The sequence below is a fragment of the Canis lupus genome, chromosome 32, assembly GCF_011100685.1.
Source record: "Canis lupus familiaris isolate Mischka breed German Shepherd chromosome 32, alternate assembly UU_Cfam_GSD_1.0, whole genome shotgun sequence".
NCBI lineage: Eukaryota > Metazoa > Chordata > Mammalia > Carnivora > Canidae > Canis > Canis lupus.
In genome coordinates, this window is record NC_049253.1 from 21,814,200 (window position 1) to 21,841,301 (window position 27,102).

The 27,102-nt window shown below is 37.4% G+C and overlaps 1 protein-coding gene and 1 long non-coding RNA gene across 5 annotated transcripts in view; one reads left to right on the plus strand and one right to left on the minus strand.

The window, feature by feature from the left end:
• LOC111093628 overlaps nt 1-11,404 on the minus strand; it is a 44,908-nt gene extending 33,504 nt beyond the window's left edge. Inside the window, exons 1-2 of one of the 3 annotated variants that reach the window (XR_005382833.1) lie at nt 11,293-11,404; nt 1,305-1,457 (exon numbers count right to left, since the gene is read on the minus strand). This is a non-coding gene — a long non-coding RNA (uncharacterized LOC111093628). Of the gene's footprint in view, nt 1-1,304; nt 1,653-11,292 lie in introns of those variants that run through there. The other 2 variants (XR_005382835.1, XR_005382834.1) reach the window with 2 other exon arrangements.
• The window catches only part of UNC5C (unc-5 netrin receptor C), a 351,929-nt gene that overhangs the window by 229,386 nt on the left and 95,441 nt on the right, over nt 1-27,102 (plus strand). For both annotated transcript variants that reach the window (XM_038582098.1, XM_038582099.1), the window contains exon 4: nt 19,701-19,804. In XM_038582098.1, coding sequence (XP_038438026.1) covers nt 19,701-19,804 — 104 coding nt within the window. The remainder of the gene's footprint in view (nt 1-19,700; nt 19,805-27,102) is intronic.

Consider the following 27,102-nt stretch of genomic DNA (forward strand, 5'->3'; position numbering starts at 1 on the left):
TCAAGGTACCAGCAGTACTGGCTCCTCCGAAAGCCTCTCTCCTGGGCCTGTAGATGGTTGATTTCTCCTGTCTTTATACAGCCTTCCCTCTGTAACTGGCCAGGACTAAATTTCTCTTTTTGTAAAGACACCAGTCACATTGAATTAAAGCCACCCTAATAGCCTCATTTTAACTTCCTCACCTCTTAAAAGGCCCTATCTCCAAATAAAGTCACATTCTGAGGTCCTGAGGGTTGGGACTTCAACATGTGAACAGTTCAGCCCATGACAACAATATTTCATGAATATGTAAAACATATTCAAACATATTCAACCTACGTTTCCAGCTCCAACCACAAAAAAATGTTTCCCTTTCCATCACACTAGATTAGAAATACTTTGATTTCTATGCTTTCTGGCTATTGTTCACACTTGAGGGTTTCACCCTTTTATGACTTCTCTTCATTATTTGTAGACATTCATTTATTTGACAATATTTAGTAAGCATTTACTCTATGGGACTGTTGTAGGTATTGGGTAGGGAGCCAAAAACAAAACATGTAATGATCCCTGCCCTTGTGGAGTTATGTGCAGGTGAGCAAGGGCAAACTCTAAATAAAATAAATAATATTCATGAACACAGCAGATGGTAAGCACTACAAAGAAAAGGAAAGCAGGAAAAGACGGTATGTTGTGCTGAGGGAGTGTGGTCAGGGAATTCCTTGGAGGATGTTGACAACTGAAGAAACCTGAAGGAGGGGCAAGGGGAATCAGGCAGAGGGAGCAAATACCACAGATACCAATACCCTGGGGCAGGAGTGTGCTAGCCCTCCTCTGTGGATGGCCCAGGACACTGTAGATGTAACAGCTTTGGTTCTTAGAAGAGAACTTTGGAATGTTTTCAGCAGAGCAGTTCATGATCTGACTTCTGTGTTAGCAGAATCACAAATTGTGTTGAAAATAGATCAAGAGTAGAAGCACAAAGCCCAGTTAGGAGGCTGTATCTGTGAGAGATGTTAGACTTGCATAGATTAGAAGCAGCAAAGCTGGTGCAGTGTGGCTCCTACATCCAGCAGTTCCCCTTGTCTGTGGGAGATACATGCCAAGCCCCCCAGTGGATGCCTGAAACCGCAGACAGTACCAACCCCTATATATACACTATGTCGTTTCTATACAAACCTATGATAATGTGTAATTCATAAATTAGGCACAGTAAGAGATTAACAACAAGAATGATTAAAATACAACAATTGAAACAATATACTGTAATAAAAGTTAGTGCATGTGGTTTTTCTCTCAAAATATCTTAATCGTGCTATACTCACAATTCTTCTCGTGATGATGTGATAAAATGCCTCCATGATGAGATGAATGACACAGGCGTTGTGATGTAGCATTAGTCACTCTTGGCCTTCTGATGGTAGGTCAGGAGGATCATCTGCTTCTGGATCTTAGTTGACTGGTGCTCACTGAGACTGCTGAAAGCAAACCAGCAGATAAGGGGGGACTATTGCACATTTAAAGGTGAACATGATAGCTTTTGTTGAAAGATTGGATGTGACATGTGAAAGAAAAAGAAGAAAGTGATTTCAAGAGTCTTGAGCTTTTTGAAGAATTTGTTTCAAATGTCCTTAGTGAAGTCATTCCTGTCTAATGGGTATCCAGAAAGATAGGCATCCCTTTCTCAACCCTTCCAGAGCAGTGTGTCCATTCTCTTAAAATAGGGCTTGTCTCAATTGAATTATATTCACTTGTTCTAACGTCTATGTTTCATGCCAGCAAGTTCTTTGAAATCAATATTGCTTAATTCAATTTTGCTTAACTTTATATCCTTTGTGCTTAGCACAATGCCGAGAACATCATAGATATTTAATAAATTTTGTTGAAATAAAACTGTTATAAAAATTCCTGGTGAAGTTTATTAAAATGCTATATATTATCTTTCCTCTCAGAGCATATCTAAGGAGATTTTCTCTTTGTCTTCTGTGGATTCTCCATGGAATAGACTCTGAGACTGGGGACATGCATGCAGGCAACGTGTTGAGGAGCACCCTTAGGAACAATACCCCTTGAAGAATGCAGGCCATAGGATTGGGCCAGAGGAAAAATTGAGCTGCAGGGTAGGTCCAGCAAAGAACGGCCCCAAGGGAGCTCTGGAGCTTGAATGGCCCTTCAAAATTGTCCCACCGATATAGGTCATGAGTGGGCCTTTGTTCCTCCACATAGACTAGTCAGTGGATGTCGGCCCTTGTTTTAAACCCCTACCAGTTTATGTGACCTGGGTCAAGTGAGCTCTCCTCAACTAATGGCAGTTCCGGGAGAGAGGCACAGAGCTCTCTCATAGGCAACGCTCCCAACACGTGGGATCAGTCCTGAAAAGAGATCTCAGGGACATATCTCGACATTCACATAATCATCTACCACAAATCTTGAAGACTTTATTTTATTAATTATGAAGCTAAAAGATATTTTCAAACATTTGTCAAAGAAACAAGAAACTAATTGTTTTGGTCAGATAGTTAAATGAATTCAACGTTAGCTTCTAATTATAATCAAAAGAGGTACAATGATGTAAGACTAATCTTTATCTTTCATTGCTCTGCATTCATTAATATCAATTATAATGAATATTTTAAATTGCCAATTTATATTCCATACTAAATTGGCTTGCCTAAAAGCTAAGGTTTAAGGACTGCTTAGTTCCAAATGATGAATCTCTTATTGTGCCAATTTCATATATAAGCACAAATATATATAAATAATAGCATATATATGGTACGGTATGTGTATGTGTGTATATACATATGTATATGCACACACACTGTATATATGTCCCTGTTCTCCACATAAAAATTAAATACATATTAGAACCCTTTCTTTGCAATGAGTTATATAAACTTTGCTAAACATAATTTGACATTTTCAAATAACAAAAAAACAAATTCTTTTAGTAAGATATTCATTTGCTCATAGCACCTTTCCATTTTCATGCAAAAAGACTGAAGAACATTTTGCCTATACTTCCATTCTTTAGTGAACTCCTATGTGTGTGGCCAGAGGCCATCCAACATGAAAAGATGTAGTCGTATAGATTTATATCACGCTTTAAAAAAGGGTTAAATTTCAGTTCTCTTTGTTAAAGCTGATTTCTACCAAGTGAGTTTTTGCTAATATTGCATGAAGCTTTCAGATTTTCTAGTTTGCCCTGTTTCAAGTGAGCAAGTGGGGCTTTGCTCAGTAATATTTGACAGATGGCCATCACATAAACTGCAATTAAAATTTGAATTTTTATCAGGCAAAGATAACTATGATGCTAAGTTTAAATAAATGCGGTTACCTCTCACCTAATTAGACTTAGACTCACATGTACGATGGAGAGGATCATTGTTCTTTCACTAAAAAGCTCTATTTTCAGAAGTTTATAAGACAGGAATGAATATTGCTATTTATTTGCTTATAATATTTCATTTATTCAGACTATAGGAAAAATAAAAATAAGTATGTGACACATACTTATTTAGGCAGAAGGGAAAAAAAGGAAATATGGAGGTTAGAATTTAGCCAGGCAGAGCACCTGGGTGGTTCAGTGGCTGAGCGTTTGCTTTTGGTTCAGGTTGTGATCCTGGGGTCCTGGAATCGAGTCCCACATCAGGCTCCCCACAGAGAGCCTGCTTCTCCCTCTGCTTATGTCTCTACCTTTCTTTCTGTGTCTCTCATGAATAAATAAATAAAATCATAAAAAAAAAGAATTTAGCTAGGTATGGGCTGAGAACGTGACATGGCTGCTCTAGAATCATACTCATTTCCTAGAAGGCAGTGTGAGTGACCTGCATGGGTGCTGTGGCTTCCATTGCAGAAAGGGGAGTTTCTCCTGAGAGAGACCTCAGGTAGACACTATGACGACTTTCCAAAGTAGAGCCTTTATGGTAATATGGCTACCAGTTTCATTGGGTTGTTTCTTCTAGTATCCTCGTTATAAAGTCAATGGGGAAATTCTTAGTGTTAAGATAGGAATATAATTTAGGCAAAATATTTGCACACACTGTCATTCTTGGGGAAATGTCTTAGTTTTTATTAAGGCTGCTGTTTTGATGTTGTGATTGTTGGTGATGTAGCTGTTGTTATTCGTGGGGAGGGATAGCACAGTGGAATGATAGAAGCATAAGTTTTAGAGCCAGGTTGACTTATGTTCAAATCCCAGTCATGACTTACTAATATGACCTTGGTGACGTGACTTAACCCCTCTGAGCCCTAGTTTCATCAACCATGAAATGCAAATGATAGGGCTATTTTAAGATTAAATTGGATAAACTTGTAAAGCATATGACATAGGGCCAGACACAAAACAGATGCTCAGTGAACGATCATAGGCGTTCATAACAACAGATAGGATTTAAATGCTATTTGTGCATTTTGATACTGATCTATACTGAGTTAACATTAAAAACTTAAAAGTCTCTTCTTTTTTACAACTTCATGTCCCCGGCTTTGCTCTTGACTCTAGAGGATGAAATTCTCTGCCAAATTCACATACAATTAGATTGTAATATTCCCCCATGCCTGAGGATGGAAGAGCACTCCATATGGTCACCCTTCTCTGACAATTCAAGAGTCATAGTGGATTTATGTGCATAGAGAATCCATCTTCCTGGGAATAGCAGGATAGTTCCAAAGGATTTTTTCTTTATTCTATGTGCAAACCCATAAATCACAAAGGCCACTGGCTACCGATTGGAATATGATAGTTCCTGGGAAGAATGAAGAAGGATCAAGGTGGCCCTCTATGCTCGTTTCTCATTGCTCACTTGTTCTTTTCCCTGGGATCATAGCCACCTTGTGACCACGTGTGGTTTTGGACCAAACCTTGTCCATATTTGTGAATCTGTAGTGCCTAGCATACTATCCGGAAGAGCGATGTGCAAAGACATATAATACTAGACACATGTGTCATTTAAACTTTTCTAGTAGCCAACCTTATAAAAGTAAAAAGAAATAGGCAAAATTGATCTTGGTAACATATTTTTTAGTCCATTATATCTCAACTATCATCCCAGTAACAAATATAAACAAGTGTTAATGAAATATTTTATATTCTTGGGGTACCTGGGTGGCTCAGTGGTTGAGCCTCTGCCTTTGGTTTGAGGGATGGTCCCAGGGTCCTGGGATCGAGTCCCACATTGGGTTCCCCATGGGGAGCCTGCTTCTCCCTCTGCCTATGTCTCTGCCTCTCTCTCTGTGTCTCTCATGAATAAATAAATAAAATCTTTAAAAAAAGAAATACTTTATATTCTTTTTTCTCATGATTATCTTTGAGATCTGCTGTGTTTACATGTATAATACTTCTCTGTGAAGACTAGCCACATATCAGTTGTTCGATAGCCCCATGTGGCTAGTCCTGGACAGATTGGCTCTAGAATAATGATTAGAATGATGGCACTGTTTCAGTCATTTTATTTCTCACCTCACATAGTTACCTTTGTTTTCTTTTAGTGAAAACACTTAACATCTACTCTGTCAGCAAATTGCAAGCACATAATACAGTGTAATTAATTGTAGTCACCATGCTGCAGAAAAATATCCCCAGAACTTATTCATTTAGTAATTGGAAATTTATACCCTTTGACCAACACTTACATGGATTAGCTCATTCAATCCTCGCAACAATTCTATATGACCACTGTAATAATCACTATTTTACAGATGGGAAAACTGAGAACAAAGGGAGATGAAAAATCTTGCCTGAGTTCACAGTTGGTATATGGAGAAGCTGGTATGACCAGCAAGAGGGACCATGCTTTTAACAACACTCTGAGTACAGACAGGAGGAGTGATGACAATGATTTTACGTCAGGTGGTAGTTCTCAACATTATCTTATTTTCCACAGGCATAATGTTATCAGCTCACTGTGATTTGGTGCAGAAGTAACAGAAGGCCTCAGGTTCCTGCCTGTCTCCTTGCTTGGTCTGCTCCCACCACACAAGTTTCCTTGTTTCCAGAATACAGTACACTTATTTGAAATACAGGCTATTTGCAACACCTGTTCCTTCCCATCCAGATTATTCTTCCCCAGCTCTTACATGTGACTCACTTTTTTTTTTCATTCGGATTTCTGCTGAGATGTCTGTCACCTCTTCAGAGGGGTCAACCCTCACCGATTTACCAAAAGCCCCCTGACCCCCACTGTGTCACTGTCTTAACCCCAAACCTGCTTTAGTTTTTCTTGAGAGCATTTCTCTTCATCATTATTTGTTTCTTTTTATGTTGACTATCTCTACCACCAGCACATAAGCTTTACAAGGTCAGGCACTTGATTTTCTTTATTGTGGGGAGGCCCCCAGTGCCTAAAAGTGGTGCTTTGCACATGGTTGGTGCTAAGTAACTGAAGACATAAATAAATGGGATGAAATTGAATTAAACTGAAAGCATATAATAGGACAAAGTGATGATGCTATTCAATGCTAATGATATGTTCTTTTAGTAAAAATGTTTTGTCACCCAGGTAATTCAAGGACATCAGGTAGAATGAAATGATTACCTTCCGTGCTCCTCCACTTCACACCTCCATTACATTTTTGCACTTCTTTATTTTCTTCATAGCACTTATCAGCTTCTCAGCTATCATAGATTTGTGTATTTATTTTGTTCATGGATAGAGGTCTATCTCCCCCACTTGGAAAGTGGGTTCCATGTGGGCAAAGATTTTTCTTTGATTCATTCACTGATGAACCCAAAATGTCTACAGTGATGCCTGACACAGTTTAGGAACTCAGTGAGTCTTTTAAAGGAATTAATTAATGAGTATTTCTGTTGTGAGGCAGTAATATCTTCCACTAAATATACGTAATCTTGTGAATTGTTGTATTTAGAAGTCATTGCCCATGGCCTTTTATTTTTCTTTTCCAATCCCCACCTGTCTACTCAGAAAACAAGATTAAATTATACTCAATTATAATGATTTGGCCAAATAATACATTTCTTTAACCAGGCATTCTGAAAGATTGAGGTTATACTATGACAGAATCTGGCAGCCTTATACCAAATATCTTGGTAGAATTCTGCAGGTTTACCAGCACACCAGAATAAGTGGCCTGTTCACTAACATGCATTTCTGAGCTGTGGTTCAATTCCTTGTGCAACCATTTAAGCCCCTAGTAAGCCAATTATAAGTTACAGAGACCAGATAAGATTAACTGCACAATTTAGAGGTTTTTTTAGATAATAAGACAGCAACCTTTAGCAATAAATTTCTTCTTGTTTCATATAAATCTCAATTGTTATATTAAATAGTTCATCACCTGGTTCCTATTTCAAGATTAAAACACATATCTGATTGCATCAATCAGATATGTGCAGTAACACATATCTGATTGCATCAATCCATATTTTTCCAAGCATATTTTCTATTGCATTTGGACAGAAGTTCCTAAGATTCGTAGAGTTCCCACAAATCCATCGACATTTATAGCTCATGTTTATTCTGAGAGGTAGACAACCAATTGATAGAACACTGTCTCATAAGTTGTATTTTGGGAAAAATCAGCTAACTATGTGTTATAGGCAGGGCTGGGTACCCACTGAACTAAAATGTGTCATTAAAGTAATGTTTTATGCTGTATGAAAAGGGAAGTTTATGGCTAAACTGCTTATTTGAAAAAACAAAAAACAAACCACCTTGTCTGCAATCATTGCATTCATTCCTTTGTAGTCAGAAAAGAGCCTTAACTTTTTGATATGTCAGGTTCCTCATCCATAAAGTTGGCATGTTTCTTATTATTTATCCCTAAGACATACCTTAAAAATATTGTGATGGCATACAATCATTTTTTTCTAAAACTAAAGATGCAGTATGAATATAAAAGAGTGATTTGTACGGGTTTTTTTTTTTCTTCCTCTTCTCTGTAATGGATGTCATTTGGAGTTCTAGCTCTAAAATATTTATTTAAAAAAAAACCCTTTAGCAAAACTGAATACAAATATGTTTGTCCTATAAATGCCCCAAAGCCAAGAAAAAAAGAAGGAATGGCTTAAATGTGTTTCCCTTCTGTGGGGACTTTGTTCACTCAGGATTTTTCTGTTTAAATGACCTCAGTCCAATAAGGGATAGCCAACCCTGGGTCAAACTGAAAACATTGCCAAGTTAACCCTTCTGCTAATTTCTTTAAAGATCATTCCAATGTCTATCCCCGTATGTGAACTATGGTATTATGGAAGTGTTCATTGTAAATTCCTAAGAGTGCTCAAAAACATTACTTTTTTTAAAATGTAGAAAGAGGGGATCCCTGGATGGCGCAGTGGTTTAATGCCTGCCTTCAGCCCAGAGCGTGGTCCTGGAGTCCTGGGATCGAGTCCCACATCGGGCTCCCTGCATGGAGCCTGCTTCTCCCTCTGCTTGTGTCTCTGCCTCTCTGTGTGTGTGTCTCTGCCTCTCTCTCTGTGTGTCTCTCATGAATAAATAAAATCTTTAAAAAATAAAAAATAAAATAAAATGTAGAAAGAGGTTACAAAATAAAACTCCAATATAAGCCCCCAACAATCCTATGAGGTAGGTTCTGATATTATCCTTATTTTGCAAATTGAAGCAGAAGCAGGGAGCTTCTTAGGAACAGGGAACTTAGGTAAATTGGCTGAGTCACTTCTTTAGGAAATGGTAAATCTGAGTTTTAAACAAACTTGTGACAATTCTTGATTTTTCAACCTAATTATAGGGGAAACTTCATGTAGTTTATTTTGCTGTTTGGTTGGTTGGGTTTTGTTTGTTTTATTTTGTCTTTTACAATATTTGAGAAGAAAAGGCAGGTAAAAAAGAGAACCCCATCCAACATTGTGTATACATTGTGTCCTTTACATTTAACAATCACTGTAAGAGTTGCTGAATATTAAAAAAAAAAAAAAAAAAAAAAAAGACCAGGATTTTTTAAAAAGTTCCAGCCAAGGTAAGATAATCTATTCCTGAAAAAAGAAAACCATGGCAAACTTTTTAGGGTTCCATAGCCTTGAAGTAGGCATTTTTTACTTTTAATAAGTACCCAAAGCTCAGAAGACTAATCTAGTCCTCTCAAAATTTGCTGTACTGGTCAGTTCACAGCAGTTATTTCCCATTAACAGCCAGAGTTTGTGATTTAAGCATAACTGGTACTCTATTATGACAACATAATTAGCACCTTTTGTCATTATTGGAAGAAAGATACTTCTTTTCCTTCTAAAAACACAAGTATTATGACCATATGTAGTCATAGAATTATTTTATGCACCAGGAGAGTACTTTGAAAATACATTAAAACAAATCTTAAAAAAACATTAAAAAATGTTCAGCACCTCTCTGTTCATTGAACCTGTGAAAGAATTAATTGAAGATTTGGAAGTATGAAAATGTGAATCACAGGAAAGCAGCTGTATTTGCTCAATGCAAAGACAGGCCCAAGTCAGAAAGTACAGAGGATGGTCAGAAAGCATGGCAGTTAAGTGCAACATGAATGTCTTCTAAGTACAGAAATTCCCTAGATCAAGACCAGCTCAATTTGGGAGGCAGGAAGCTTAATTCTGATACTTGGAGCGTGGCCTCTTAATAGAAATAAGTAAATAAGTGAAGTAACATATTTATTTAATTAAATATTAGTATAACCAGGAACTCTGTTAGCATTCCACAGCTACACTGATTAGGGGCTCAACGAATTGGGTATCTGAATGAAGATATTTACAGATGGCTTTTAAGGTAGCAGCATTGTCTTCTTAAGGGTTTTTATGTGTATTCCTTTATTTGATCTTTACAATAACCCTATGCAATAATTACTGTAATTATTCTCATTTTAGGGAAGAGGAAACAAACACATAAAACCCTCTATAAGTACAGGACCAGGTTTAAAATCAAGTGGGTAGATCCAGGCTTCACACTCATAACCACTGTGGTAGACTGCATGATGATCCCAAAGGCATCAGGGTCCTAACCCTTGGAACCTATAAATCTTATCTTACAGGGGAAAAGGACCTTTTGTAGATGTGCTTAATGATTTGAGATTATCTAGGTGACCACCACAAATGTCCATATAAGAGAAAGAGGGAGATTTGACACAAATAGAAAAGGAGGAGGCCATGGGGCTGGAGAAGCAGAGATTGAAGAGATGTAGCTACAAGCCAAGGAATGCTGGCAGCCACTAAAATCTGGAAGAGGCAAGCTATGGATTCTCCCAGAGAATTTTTGGAGGAAGTAAGCCTTACTGATCCCTTGATTATGACCCAGTAAAATTGCTGGCTTCCAGACTATGGGAAAATAAATTTCTGGTAGTAATTTCAGTAACTTTGTGTTAATTTCTAGAAACAAATACAACCACTACGTAGGACTCCTCCTTCAACAGACCCATGTAATGTCTAATAGCTAGTGAATTTGAACAAGTAAGTTAACCCTCCAGGGTTTTAGATTAGATGCATTATCTGTAAAGGAAGGGGGCTGACATTAGAAATGACAAATACCCACCATTTGCTTCGACGAGGATGGAACTGGAGGGTATTATGCTGAGTGAAATAAGTCAATCGGAGAAGGACAAACATTATATGGTCTCATTAATTTGGGGAATATAAATAATAGTGAAAGGGAATAGAAGGGAAGGGAGAAGAAATGGGTAGGAAATATCAGAAAGGGAGACAGAACATGAAGACTCCTAACTCTGGGAAACGAACTAGGGGTGATGGAAGTGGAGGAGGGCAGGGGGGTGGGGGTGAATGGGTGACAGGCACTGAGGGGGGCACTTGATGGGATGAGCACTGGGTGTTATTCTGTATGTTGGCAAATTGAACACCAATAAAAAATAAATTATTATTTTTAAAAAAAAGGAAGGGGGCTGACCTGTGCAATTTCAAATAGTTTTATAAGCGATATTTTTGAAAGCTATGGATGTCGCTGTTACCATAAGAGAAATTGTTCCTAGACTGTCAGTAAAGGGACTTGCCAGATTATTTTGGAAATTGATTCTAATTTAGCATTTATTAAAGATCTCTTACATACTAATAACCAAGCACTGAGATGTATTTGACCTTACAGAATTTTTAAAATAAAAAAAAAATAGCATTCAATTGTCTGGGATTAATTACTTTATCTTTTTAAAGTGAAACTTAGCAGTGATATAATATCCTATAGAAAGATGGTCGTAACTATGCAAACACACCCCATATCAGAAAGTTCTGTGCCATGAACTCTAGGCAAATGCATCATATCTTGAATGCTACCTTCTGTTTAGTTATAGTCTCCCAGAGTTCTGTGCTGGGGAGGCCAAGTAAACTTTAATTCAAACTCCATAGAAAAGAATTTAATGACTTACTAGTTTGGGACACATACACTGTAAGGGAAGGGCGGTGGCGCTGAATATTTGCTACTCCCATTCTAAAGAACAAGAGCTAAGAAGAAACCATAACCACTCCAGACAGGTTCCCTCTTACCTGAAAGAACTTCAGGGTTTTGTTTACATGGCAACCATAGCAATAAAGACATTGATTCAGGAAAGAATGTGGGTACATATTTATCCTATGGAATCATCCAAAATTACAGAAATAATGACAAAGTATCTTTCCAGCCATCAAGAAAACTTTTGGTTCTCCTGACTCATGTGCTAATAGTTTCCATTTATTTAAAATGGCATCATTTCCACTTACTTAATATTCTGAAATCCTAACATTTATTGCCCAACATTCTTTCTGAAAGTAGGCAAAGGAACATAAATTAATAATTATAAAATATGAATTCAGGAAATGTTATATATGCAATCCTACTAACAGAAACTGTTTTGCCCACCAAGATGTCTTGGTTAAGCTTCTCAGAGTCAGAAGAGAGAAGAGCTATGGAGAGAAATCCGAAGGGCTGTCTCTGAGGTGAGAGAGAGGCCACAAGAAATGTTAAGATAACTTTGACACACTTAGCACTGATTTTGCTAGACCAACATCTCAAAATGGCAATCCACAGGCTTCTTGCTTTGGCCCTCAAAATGTCGGCCCACACAAGAAATCTTGATAAAGTTTTAAGCAACTAACAACCTACATGATTAGAAAAAAGAAAATAAAATCACGTAACAGTTCACATTACCAGCTTCTGTTAAGCAATCAAAGGTGGGATCTGCAGGCCATGGAGTCTGCATTCCTATATGACAACATACAGCATATTGCTGAGTAGTAAGAGTAAAAAAAGTGAATTGCTTTTGTATCCTTGTCTCAATTAAAATTTAGAAATGAAAGGTAGCTCAGGTGGGCATCATGTTTCAAGGGAAAAAAATTATTGTGCATAATTTTCTATCATTTATGTTTCCTGCATGGTTCCTGGATACATGTGAAATTTCAGTCACTGTGCTAGACACTGTCATCTGTCAGCCTGTACAAAAACTTTCCACTACTGACACTCTGGAAATACCAGTGTAGGGACCATTAAAAACTAGGTGGTAAAAACCAGCTCACAAGCAGATTTGCTTGATTCCCACGGCCTCCCAAAGACTCCCTCCTACTGTCTGTGGTGTCTAGCCCAGTGCCATGTATACCATGGGTGTTCCATAAATAATCAAGCAGTCAGTCATTAGGTGGTTCTCAGATTTAAGCACTGTGCATAAAACATACGTGTGAGACCTTTTAAAAGTGTAGATTCCCAGGGCCCAACCTGAATATGAAACCTGCATTTTTATCAAGCACAGCATGATAGTCCCTAGATTTCTCTTTGTGAAGCACCCTCTTAAATAATTAGCCCTCCCACATTCATAATTGTTTTGTTTCATTTGATTATGTTTATTTTGACTAGTAATGACGATATCTAATATCTGTATAGTATGATAAATTTACTAATGAGGTGAGGAAAGGTGAGGTGGCGGAGTACTATGTTTAGGGCACATATTCCATGCATGGTGTTAGGGTTTAAAAGTACTCTTCTGATATAACTCTATAAAATAGTTACTATTATTATGCCCATTTTTCAGCTGAAGAAACGAAGGCAAGAAGTTAAACAGTGTGCCCAAGGTCACACAGCCAGTCAAATAGTAGAGTCAAACCTGAACCCAATTTTCTCTATGCAAAGACCCTGCTCTTAGCTACAGTGTTTACCTTGCCTCTCAGAACTTTCAGATTTTCACAGTGAACTACCATAAAAATATATACTTTTATCATAGTTCACTTCTTACTCATAGAAATGCACACAGATATGTGTGTTTGTGTATGTATAAATATTATTTATGTATGTATATATATTTATATGTCTGTGTAAAGATAACACACACATATATATGCACACACAATACTATGTATGATACCTCTTGGCATTTTCTCTTCATTCCATTTCATATTTTTTAGTGTTGCTTTTGAATCCACTAAATTGATTTTATAACCCTTTAAGAGGTCATGACACACAGTTTGAAAAATATAGCAATAAAACCTTCAATTCCAAAAGAACAAGAAGGAATATTAGATACTGTAGATGATATACCATATGGCCAAAGTATGTAAGAGAATAACAGGCTGAAAATTTACTCATATGAGCAATCATCTTTCATTCCAGAGCTCTCTTAGTATTAATAACAGAAATCATTATAATAATTTATTACATGTTTTATGCTTTATAATCTTTCAAAACCTTTTCAGATCCAAGATCTCTTTTAATATTCACCAAACCCTATGAGGTCTAAAAACAAAAAAACAACCACCATTAATAATATAATGTGTCATTTATCTTATTATTCTGTGGAGGATTTTCATTCCTACAAGAATAGCCTATTGAAGTATAACCACCGGAGAATTCTTGACTTCATAGAGTCAGTCTATCATGGTGCCAAGATTTCATCTTTTAAAAAATATTGTGTTCTAATAAATCTTTTGGTACAATGAAGTAGCATTGTAGATGAAATAAACATTTTAATAAATATAAATCATTTTTTAAAACTTAGAGTAAGAACATACTCATTATCTTTTTCAAAGAAAATAATATCAGCAACCTGCCTGTTCAGGCACAATAGGGAGATCTTTGGCTGGCATTTTTAGGCGGGGGGGTTGGTCCATAATCATGAGTAGGGCTTACAGGTGCTTGGACGGGAGTATGATGCATTATACACCAAACTGTGGCCTGTGCAGCCCCAACATTCCCGCCATAGGCCACACTCATTCTTTTCAAATAATATCAGACTTGCTCAAGGGATGGAGACATGATTTTCTGCCCCTTTTATAAATATCCACATTGACATGATGGGGCTTTCTTACACACTGCTTTGGGTAGACATTTCTCTCCCCATCTCTCCATGGAGACAGAAAATTAGTTCGTCAAAGTTAATCTCAATGCATTTACAATCAGCCAAGTTTTAATTTTAGTCTGCTTTTGTGATTCTTCCTAGGATTTCTATAATGAATTTTCTGATATTTTTAATACCAAAGCTTCTGGAACCCATCGTTATCCCTGTTTTCTAACTTTTACCTCTGCCTATATATCCAAGTGTCCAAACATTCCATAAAAGTTGTCCTGCAGGGAAAATTTTAAGCTGTTTATTCTCCTCAAAGATTCATCAACTACTCTGCTACTTAAAAATGAATTATTCTATTATTTCTCTTAGACACTGATCCAATTGGTATAGCTCCTTAAAGATCCATCACAACTAAGAAATAATATATTCAACACGGGAAAACCTTTTTTTCCCCTCAAACACGTATTTAAAATGTTCGTCTATCAGTCGTTGGCCCTTCTGTGTAGCAAAAGAGACCCTTGAATGCATCTAGACATTTATTTTCATTTCACAAATGAAGAAAGTGAAGGGAATAGTCTTCAGACTCCCAGGCAGCCTTCTCTTCTGTTTACCACCCTGTCAAAAAGTGAAGTTCATGTTTGTAGAAGGCCATAAATAGTATATTCCACATCATAAATAATTTGCAGTAGTATTAATGTGGGAAAAATTCATTGAAAGCATCAAAATTCTACAATAAAAAGTGAGACATCGTGTGTGCCCATGCATGTAGGTGTTCTGAAAGACTTCCTTTGATTACTGTGTAACTGGTAAATAGAAATCCATATAGTTTCAAGTCTGATTCTACATCTGCTAATTGGATTCTGCTGTATGGATTTAGTAAGCCAATATTCATGTTCTTAAATAAACATCTCTCAGAATGCCTGCATATGACAAAGCTGGTTTTCTTTTAATTGCTGGAATCAACGACTAAATCAGAGGTAGGCCAAGTTGACTTTGCAAAAGTAATCTAGGTTATAATGAAAGGACTTTATACTTATTTTAGTATCAGCCTTAGAACTAATGGAAAGAAAACAGAAATGTAGAATCCTAAAGGTCTTCCAAGGGCAGAAATCCATCTCTTTTCCTGACAGGAATCCCCACATTATTCTGAACCGTTCTGTTTTACATCTAATTCCTAGCTGACAAGTGTCCGTTTTTCATGCTTATTCATTCGTCACCCTTGTGTTCTCTCTGCCTGCAAGGCATCCGGCCTGCCTTCTATCACATCTCTGCAAACGATAAAGGATATTCTTAAAATGTTACCCACCCTCCCCTTGCAGAGTAATGTGGAGACATACTGAAATGAGCAGCTGCCTTGCTGGACAGCAACAATATATTCTATGCTCATTACACAACCTGAAAGCTAGAAAAGAGGTCTTACGGCAGAAATGAAAAGGATTTTTCAGGAAGAAGTATTGCCTTGTGGGGGGTTAAATGTGAGATCATTTTAGAAATTACATAAAATTTATATGGAGTTTAAAGTCAAACCATTAAAATGAAATAATTATAAGCCATTCAATGATGGTTCAGTTAAACCTGTCTCTTGAAGTGCATGCCTCTGATGTGTGGTCACCATTCTCAGCTAGGAAACAAGGATCCTCATATGATGTGCCTTCATATGGCAGGAATTTGAAACCCATGCCAAAAACTACACTATATCCTAAGAATTATAGCATGCTGTATCCAAACCCATTGCCCCTTCATGGTGCCACTGACTTCTGTCGCCATAAAATTTTGCAAAGAGCAGTAGGTTCTCATGATGGTCATATTCCCAATTCCTGTGCACCCCTCATCACAGCTTGGCTTCCACTCACCCTCCACATCTAAATTTCCCAAACCAATTCCTTTACCTCTCTGAGTCTTTGCCTGTGTTTGTCCTGTTGGCCTCCCAACTTCTTAAAATTTGATTCTCCTCTTAGCTCCTCTGACACATGTCTGTTTGGTTCCTCTCTTACTTCTTCATTCACAACATGTCATTTTGCTGGCAGCCTTTTCTCTCGAATGTTGGTGTCCTATTTGTTGAACACAGTCTTTCTTCTGGTGATATAATCTATTTCCCATGCTTCTGCCATCTGCTAGACAACGAAGCACAAATTTCCTATGAGGATGTTCTTTTCTAAGTTCTAGGCCAGTGGTTCTCAACTTGGGGTGGATTTTGCCCACAGGGGACATTAGAAATCGTCTGGAGGCATTTATTTCACCAGGGCTGGGAGGAGTGCTTTTGGCTTTGAGTGGATGAAGTCCAAGTATGCTGCTAAGTATCTTACTATGCACAGGAAAACCTCACAACAGAGAAGTATCCAGTCAGTGTCAGTAGGACTGTGGTTGAGAAATAATGATCTGGATTTATTGCACTGTCCATTTGAATATCCTACAGACACACTGAACTGAACCTATACCAAAACACATTGCTATCTTTCCCTTCACTTTCCTGCCTGATTCAGTACTGTGTCACCTAGTGATGATCCATACCATCCTAACAATTGCAATAGAATTACTAAATATGTACTGTTTTTCTTGCTCCCTGGCACTTTCCAAATACCTGGCTCTTCCCACATGTATGATCTTTTTTTTTCCTAGAATCTGCCTCCTCCTCTCCCTCCTATTGCTTTCTCCTCCTCACTATCACTAGCTTAGTTCAGGACCCCGTCATCCTTCCTAGTCTACTCAGATGGGTCCCTAACAACCTTCTGTCTCTTTAGCAGCACCTCAATCCATCTATCCTAAGAGGGCAATGTGACATCTGATCTCCTTCCTTTGCTTAAAAGTTTTGAGTGTTTGCCATTCCTTAGCATGGAGAAAAGGTGCTTCACAAGAGGACTTCAACTTACTTTTCTCATTTTGAGTCTTTATCCTACATATCGTCACCTTAAGTACCTAATCAAGTGACAACAAAAGTATGTAATTAATAAATATTAAAAGAATGTGTCTTAGCTATTTGGATACATACATGCTTCATTCTTATTCTTAACCTCACTTTCTGATATGCCATTGAATTTAACCAGGAGTGAGTCAGTAGTTTCTTTAATTTGAGAATTAATTCTAATTATTGTCTCTTCATCCTACCCTACACCAGATGGGAGTTTTACAGAATGATCTCTTACAAACAAGGTATATCTTGTCAAGAACATTTTATCCTGTAAAACTTGTTTATTATTGCTATTAGTTCATTATTAGTATTTGGCATTTTGCCAAAATTTTATCTTAATGCAGATCCAAAACAAAAGAGAAGCTTCTGTATAAGAGGAGAAAGAATAGAAAAGTTTTTAATGTTTGTGTTGGAAGGATCACAGATTAGTGAAAAGATGTGTGGAGAAAGCATTGTGTGTAATAGCAAAATATGTGCAAATCCAGGTTCAGCAGGTTCTCATGTAACATTGATTATTTTGCTGTAGGGCTCTGAGTAATGTTTTTAAAATATTTTATTTATCTATTTATGAGAGACAGAGAGAGACAGAGACATAGGCAGAGGGAGAAGCAAGCTCCCTGCAAGGAGAGCCTGATGTAGGACTCGATCCCAGATCCCAGGATCATGCCCTGAGCTGAATGAAGGCAGACACTCAACCGCTGAGCCACCCAGGCATCCTGGGCTCTGAGTAATTTTATAGCTATATTTCTTATATGTAATATAAGGACGTGGTTTTGACAACTTATGAGTTCTAGTAACTTTGTGGATTTTAAGTGCTTATTTCTGCAATATACTCAAGTTTGTGATAATCAAATTAAAAGTGGCCTTCTGACACAAATTCCATCACCATGTGAAGAGTCTCTTGTCTTACCTCAAATCACACAGATCCATAATTTACTCACAACCTCTAAGCTCTTGAAGCTCTTTTCTTATGCCACAAAATTCAACAAATGGCAAGTATGTAACAGTGGATTTTTTTCTCAGTCCGTCCTTCCAGATGGTGCTTTCTGATAGCTCCTTGAAAGACATTAGGGAACATACCTCCAGAGTCTTTGGGCTTCCATCCATAGTTCAATAAGCTGAAATGGTACTTTTAGATTTTTAAGTCTTTATCAAGGCCCCAGCATAAAAGGTTTAGCATTAATTTATAATCAAAATCAACCAGATAAAATGCCAATAACTTTTCATTGGAAGAAGCTGAAACTGTACATGTATGAAATAAAATATTTGGTATGTTTTTTGTCTGTTTTTTTTTTTATTAATATTGCTTCAAAGCCCTATGGCTGAATCATTTATTAACTTTGGTGTTTAAAATTACAAACTAATTTCTAATATGTTTGTGTCCACCTATAACAATTTTTAAAAGGCTACTGCATATAATTATTTTAGCCACTATAGCTATATAAATATGTAATTAAGTAGTTGGTATATTTGGGCAAAAATGACCATTTAATCTTCTAATTGAAGAATGGCTACATAATTACATATTGAGGTATTTCTAAACTCATCCACATAGTTACTCTTTTTCTTACTTCCTGTTTGAGACGCCTCAAGAGGTTAAATTCATTCTTTCAGGATTACAGCATTCTGTTTCTGACTCTGATACAAAAGCTTCCTTTTGAGTTATTGATCAAAAGATCCCAGGGTTATTACAACTTTAATAATATCTATTATGAAGAAAGAAAAAAATAATTATGTACATAACAGACTCTGTGTGTTTAAGTATCATGATAAAGGGGCTCTTTTGATAAAAGTAATCACCATAATTGGTTTTCAAGAAATACTAAGGAAATGCAATTGATCAGTTTTCCTGTTTGTTAAAATGGGATTCTCTGAAGTATTCCATTGAAGATTAATGTAGAAGCAGCTAATAGCTTCTGAATTTCATATTTTTCAACACTCAGAATATAATAACCTAGATTACAACACAGTACTAATAAATGTAGGAATGAGTTAGGGGCAGATGGGGCTAGGCAGGGAAAGATAAGGGAAAGGCCTAGAGTCAGGCTCCCAGAAATCTGTGGGCTCCCATAAACCCCAAGGACACTGAAAGGCTCAGAGTCAGGCTCCTACCCATCCCAAGAAAACAGAGATAAGACAGTAAAAACAGAGAAAAATAATAAACCTGGCTCCAAAATGTTAGGGAGTATCTCCCTTTAATGGCTACTAATTAATCACAAAAACTTACCAGACCACAAAGAAATGTGTCATTAAGGTGTTATCAATAGTCCCTGCTCTAACCAAGACTGCACAAAAATCTCAAGGCCATGGGCTCCCTGGCTAGGTTCTTAATAAAAGACTGCCACTAAAAGCCCTCAGTGGCAACCCTGTCAAGACTTCTTTCACTTCTGAGAGCTTTCTCTGTAACTGCATAATAAACTTCTACCACTTTGCTCACTCACTTTGTCCATGAGATTCATTCTTCGACTCTGTGAGACTCCACGCTCTCCCATATCACTGACGGTGTGTGGTTAAAAAGATACATAAAATAGTAGACTGGAACATTTTTATAGCATTTTCTATAAATGGATAAATGTTAATTATTGATTTCATCATATATTTTATTACCTCTGCTTTCCAGATCTAAGGAAGACATTTGAGCAGGAACCCCTGGGAAAGGAAGTATCCTTGGAACAGGAAGTCTTGCTGCAGTGTCGACCACCTGAAGGGATCCCAGTGGCTGAAGTGAGTAACAAAAATTCTTTGCATTTAGCAATTGGCACTTAGTTATTCTAACAGAGGCCTAATCCATGGCTAATGGTGCAGTGAATTAGGATATGGCATGATGAATGGTTGGTAATGGAGTCCTAACTGCCTGCTGCTGGCAAAATAGATTGATTGAGAACTGATTAATGACTTGGGAGTCAATTAGAATGCCCCACTGGACGAAGCCACAGGCAGTTTGGTTTAATATTGTCATTTTCTTTCAAGAAATCAGAAACGCTGCTTTATTTTATCTGGCACTTATCGTATAGATAGGTGATAAGACTTAATAATGTACTATCAATTTTATTATTGTTCTTGATAATATGCAAAAATGTGTGTGTGTGTCTTTGAACCTGTGCACCCCAAATATATATTTTCTGTTCCATGATGTAATCTAAAGGTCATATCTACACACTATGAATAAAAACATGCTTGAGAAATAACAAGTGTCAATTAGTTTCCTACCATGAGCTTTCCATCGAGCTCTACATTTTTATTTTTTGTTTTTGCTAAAACAAAGCACATTGATTGTTAATGAAGTGTCACAAATCAGATATATACCATACCACGTTTTTCATTAGCACCAAACAATACAGTATCCTTTGAAAATGCCTGTCTGTGAACTGGCATGAACACAAAAGAGTGCCATGCCCTCCTTGAGCCATTCCCCTTAATAAAGCATACTTGTTGAGGAAAATCCTCTAATATGGTGTCTTTCCTTTGTTAACAAATAACTCTAAACTCTCAAAAGTGTTACCTTTTATGATTATTAGTTGACATACTAATAGGCATCCAACACTATTGCCCTAGCTAATCTGGTATTCTATGGACCCAGAAATACTTCAATTTGACGAGTGACATGCATCACTGCTGAATTGTTGGTCCTTGTTAACCTCCGTCTTTGTTATTTAGTCCTTTGGAATTTTTACTCTTTATTGCATGTACAGAAGGAAGCATTTTTTTTTAGTTGTCACAATTTGGGCCTGCATATGGGCCTGCTGATTTTTTTTAAATAAGCCCTGAATCCTCCCTGTCTATGAAATTGCAAAATAATGTTATTGACACAACATTGTTCAAAAAATGTTTCTTAGTTATTAGGACACTTATTATTAGATTTCTCATAATTTTTCAATCTTTTAAAATTTGAAGCAAATGTGGGAGCCAGCTCAGTTAGCTGGTCTCTTGACAACAAAATTAAACATCTGGTTGCTCTTTTCAAATTATTATTAATACTAAATGAATTAGAAATTTAGGCAAGGCTTTTAGAAAACAAGTGCGTTTTTTCTCTCACAGCCATTTATATAGCTCCATGTGCCAGTGCAAAGACTCAAAGTAGCGCTCCTAATGAAACTTACTGTTTTACTTTGAAAGAAGAGAACTATTTTTTGCCTAGTAACTGGCATTCTGTGGTACTTCTAGCATTGGATCAGAGACTTTGCATGATTATAGATGTTTCATCCAACTGCATCAAAACTTTATCTTCCAGCACTGATATGTAATATGATTTAGTGTGATGAAAGGAGGCAAGTCTTCTCTATTCAGTATTTCATTTCATGTATTATAATAGTGCATCTGTCTCCTTAGTTGTATTTTTAAAAATTCTAATGCAAATCTCCATTACACCACCTTAGAGACCAAAATATATTCTGAGTGACACGGGTATCAAAAACCTCATTTTTACCCAATGCTTCTTACAGATTGCTGATCCTTGCAAAGACTTTCAGTGACAAGATCCTAGTAATCTTTTCATTTTTTTCGTCTCTCCAACAAAGTGGTTCACTTTGTCAAGCAGTAAAGATTCATGACTGAAAACTAATTGGCGGTGAATTTTATTTGTATCATCAGTGGGGAGGAGACCAATTAACACTTGGCAAGCTCAAAAATCATATACCCATTTGACATTCAAAGAACTATATTTAATGTGATTCTTTTTCTTTTCTTTTTTTGAAGTCAGAAGACACATCAAACAGCCACACTCAAGAGCAGGCTAATAAACTCCTAGGTAGATTCTATTCAATACCCTTAGAATCACTCAGATCAGAAAGCTAATAAATACCTTAATGTGGGCAGCCCCGGTGGCCTAGTGGTTTAGTGCCGCCTTCAATCTAGGGTGTGATCTTGGAGACCCGGGATCGGGTCCCACGTCAGGCTCCCTGCATAGAGCCTGCTTCTGCCTCTGCCTCTCTCTCTCTCTGTCTGTCATGAATAAATAAATAAAATCTTTTTTTTTTTATTTACTTATGATAGTCACACAGAGAGAGAGAGAGAGAGGCAGAGACATAGGCAGAGGGAGAAGCAGGCTCCATGCACCGGGAGCCCGACGTAGGATTCGATCCCAGGTCTCCAGGATCGCGCCCTGGGCCAAAGGCAGGCACTAAACTGCTGCACCACCCAGGGTTTCCGATAAATAAAATCTTTAAAAAAAATACTTTAATGTAACACAGTTCAATGGTCACTTGCTTAAGAAGGGCAGATAAATGAAAAAAGAAAATAATGAAATGTAACCTAGCAAATTAAAAGATTATAAGATTATTTTAATTTTATGATAAATGCATTCATTACTTAATATTTAAATTTTTAGAAGAATTGAACACATAAGTCTAGCATAGAATGAAATATTGAGCTTACAGATCCACTCTTGTGCTTTACCATAATATAAAATCAGTCTTTAAGGTATCAGGCCTTACTGGCAAGGAGTTGTGCTTCTTTTGCATCCAAGGCAAACGATTCTGAAAAACTCCAATGATAAATGCTCAATGAATACATGGCTGATCAATTTAGTCGATCTTTGTTTTATAAGTATGTGTCTAGCTCCATTAAAGTAGTAGTCAGGTACATTATTTGCAGAATACGAGGTGGTAATTATTTTTTTCCTTCCCATACAAGTCAATAAATTTCTAAAGAATTCTACTAATTTTAAATTACATTGGTATCTTCTTTATACAAATAATGGCAGAAACATGTCTGAAGTCATAAGTAACATTTAATATTACCCCCTATTTTGGCTTTAGTCACCATAGAATGTTAAACTAATTTCCTTACAGAACTCTAGGTGTAAACACAAGCATCACTATTTTTAACTTTTTGACTTTGGACAAGGTATTTCAGTCCTCTATATGTGTGTTTCCTGAATTATAAAATGGAGATAATAATAATAGTATCTACCCAGGGTGTAGTTTTAGAGTTTAAATGAGATGGTACATGTGAATCACTTAGAACATGTAGAAAGCTCAAGAAACATCAGACATTTTTCTACTATTACTATATTATCACCCACTGATTCACAAAAGACTGAATTCAACCTCTTGAATTCAGAATAATAACTGAGCACATTGTACCTGTACTGGTGCTATGGGGCATGCAGAGATGAAGCTTCTGTTCTATGAAGATTCACCAAAATGCGGATGCCTGGATGGCTCAGTGGTTGAGTATCTGCCTTCGGCTCAGGGCGTGATCCTGGAATGCTGGGATCAAGCCCCATATCAGGCTTCCTGCAGGGAGCCTGCTTCTCCCTCTGCCTATGTCTCTGCTTCTCTCTCTCTCTGTCTCTTATTAATAAGTAAATAAAATCTTAAAAAAAAAAAAAAAAAGAATCACCAAAATGCCCTCCTGTATCCTCTAGCCAGGGCTTTGGTTAGAGTCCATAAATGCTACAAATGAAGAAATATTGTAAGCTTTCAACAAGGAAAGGCCCTTATTTATGTAAATGTTTTTTTTTAAAGATTTAGTTTTTAGAGAGAGCACACACGCACGCACATGCACTGAAGCTCAGGAGAGGAACAAAGAGAAAAAGAGGCAAAGAATCTCAAGCAGACTCCCTGTTAAGTGTGGAGTTGATGTGGGGCTCGATCCCAGAACCTTAAATCATGACCTGTGCAAAAACTAAGAGTCTGTTGCTCAACCGACTGAGCCACCCTGGTGCCCCATAAGTAAACATATACTTTATTAATGACTTGTTAATGTAAATACGTACAGCAAACCATGCTGCTGTCTTTTTTTCTGATTTTTAAAGTTACTGGGGAAAATAAATAAATAAATAAATAAATAAATAAATAAATAAAGTTACTGGGGGCAGCCTGGGTGGCTCAGCGGTTTAGTGCCTGCCTTCAGCACAGGGCATGATCCTGGAGATCTGGGATCGAGTCCCATGTCAGGCTCCCTGCATGGAGCCTGCTTCTCCCTCTGCCTGTGTCTCTGCTTCTCTCTCTCTCTCTCTCTCTGTCTCTCTCTCTCATAAATAAATTTAAAAATTTAAAGTTACTGTTGTCCGCTTCATCATCAGGGTTCCAAGACATTGGAGGAAACTGCGTATTTTATTTCAGATAGGACATTTGGGTTGAGGCTGTTATTGGTAGTTCTACTTTTCAGGACCAACAGAAAGAGAGTGACAAAGGTTCAGAGGAGGAAGAGGCTGATTCAGATTTTGCATACTCCCATCTCTCTATGTGGTCACCTTTTTGACTGAAAACTCACCTTAATACTTATTGGATAAAAAAAAAAAAAAAATTATGCTGTGGGCACCCCAGGATAAAGCACAGGGGCCTATGCTTGGCGCTCCCTCCTCTGGTCTCCTTGCCGAGAGCTCTTTCTTTATACTTATTTTCTTTATTTAAGGTATTTAACAACCACACAACTTCTTTAGCACAGGGCTGGATCAAGGCCTAGTGCTGGATCAAGTATAAACTCTAGCTGCTGAATCAGAGGGTGGCCTAGGGAGCCATCGAGTATTGGCAAGGATAGGGGGAAGCACTCAGTGACTTCACGCCACATGCAGAATTATTTCAGAATTTAATACCTGGTATAGATGATCCAGTGTAGCTGGCCCCGATATACAATGATTTTATATAGTCTCAATTACTGCTTGTGTTGAAATGTATCTGTTGACTCCTCTGCCTGCCTAAACTGTGAAGATATAAGTAGAGAAAGGGGTTTTGTTCATGTTTTATCTCAAATACCAGCAGATGGAATCTATTCAGTAGATTCTTTAACTATATTTAATTAAATAAAGGAAAGAGTCCCTATTGGCTATAGCTCATTTCAGGAAATGGAGATGGAACTTTCCAGAAAAAGGATGCGTGTCACCCCTGAAGATGCAGTCCTATTGAGAGAACTCAGTGTGAGGTGAGAGGTTCCACTAGTGTGAAGCCTGAGAGCAAAGTACCAACCTGCTAGGATCAGGAGAAAAAAAATGAGGGGAGAGCCTGTTGGGAATTATTTTAGTTCAAGGAATACAGGGCATGTTCATAATACTCATATAAAATTAAGAGTGGACTAGATGAGAGGAAGAAAAACAACTACCAGAAACTATTACCCACTATCTTAATAACATTTTTGCTAGGATCAAGCCCAAAATACAATGTTATTCTTACATTTTTTGGAAAGGCATCTGCCTCCCTTTCAATAGACAAGCCTCCTCATCTCCCTAAACAAGCCAGAATATTAATACACTCATGAATGGGTGCGGGGTTGCTCCAGTGGTATAATAGTAGCACTCCATAAAATGAATCCCTCTTTGCTCATCTGAGGTTATGCCTAGAAAATGTTGCTGTCACATGGGGAGCCAGAAATATACTCAGAGATACTTTATTTCATCAGATTATCTCTTTTGAAGAGTATTGGGATCAAAACATCAATGGATACAAGATTTGTTGGCATGGCAGAAGGAGCAAAACTGAATTTTTCACTAAAACCTGTGATTTGTATCACCTTTAACAAGGGGATAATTGCTTCTCTAATTATAATTGAGCTATTTCTCATAGGAGTTTAATTGGAGGAACAGGGCACAATGTTCAACTTATTGACCCAATTGTGCTTAGAAACCGTCGTCTTATTTATCAACATTTGCATCTCTAATTAGCAAGTGGGAAAATATGGGTTGAAGTGCAAAAGAATAGATTATTTTGCTGAGTTTAGTCTTGATAAACAGGGAACGGATTTTTTTTTAAGCTAATACTGCCAGGGCAAAAAGCTGCTGGCAGCTGGAGGCTCCGCCAAATGTGCAGCATCAGGTGGCACTCCATCTAATTGATTATTAATATGGCCACTGAACATTTTGTTTCATGAGAGGAGTGTGTGTTTCACTGTCATTCCTTCATAATTGGAACTTCATGTTGATGCATTTCCATGCAGGTGCATTGTCTTCCAAGCTGTGCTTTGTATTCTTTGCCGGCGAAAGAGGTTTAAAGAGAAGAGTTTGAATACAAATTTGGGGAGAGATACTGCTTTCAGTTCCCAGTAATATCTGTTGGAGTTGTGTCCTAGCATGTGTGTTAGCAACAAGAAGGAGTTTTTATTACAAGCGGATTATCAGCCTTGCGAACAGTTTTGCACAAGTATTAGGTTCCCTAACTAGTAGTCAGCCTGCGAGCTTTGCATTGGTTCAGTCAACAGTTGTCAACGTCACCTCATGTTTTTCTTCCAGTATCTGCCTCTAATAGTTATACACAGAGATCACCATAAGCCCAAATAATCACCATAACCCAAATAATGTAAATCAAGTAAAAATAATAGTGAAGTCAGGATGCCTGGGTGGCTCAGCGGTTGAGCATCTACCTTTGGCTCAGGGTGGGATCCCGGGGATCTGGGATCAAGTCCCACATCGGGCTCCCTGCATGGAGCCTGCTTCTCCCTCTGCCTGTGTCTCTGCCTCTGTCTCTCATGAATAAATAAATAAAATCTTAAAAAAAATAATGGTGAAGTTAAATGATGCCAACATAAATTAAAAAAAAAAAAAACAGTAAGAAATTATAAACCTTTCCTGAACTTAGAAGAGATTTGTGTCTTGACTTGTGGTTCCTTTGAGCTATAGTACAACATGCACTTTTTATTTTTTAATCATGAATTCCTTTACTCAAGAAATATTTACTGTCTACTCAACTATGTGCTGGATACTTTCTAGTTTCAGGAGATACAAGCCAGCCAAAGTCCCTAAAGGGTTAAAAACAAAGAAATGACTAAACAGGAATAGAAATAAATGACTAAGATATTGTCAGATAATTGCAAGTTAAAGTAAGACAAGGTGATTTTGAGAGGTTGATGGTTGATGGGGAGCGGAAGTCACTTTAAAGTCAAAGAGAATCTGTCTGTGGAGGCACTATTTGACTTGAAGTCTGAATGGCAGGAAAGAGCCAGTCTTGAAAGTATTTGAGTCAGGAAGTTCCAGGCAGGGGAAGCAAAATACCCTCTGAAGGAGTTGATGTGGCTATAGATTTCAAAAGAAGCCAGTGGCTCAGAGACACAGTGAAGCCATGAGGAAGGCCGGGGAGACCTTCACTCAG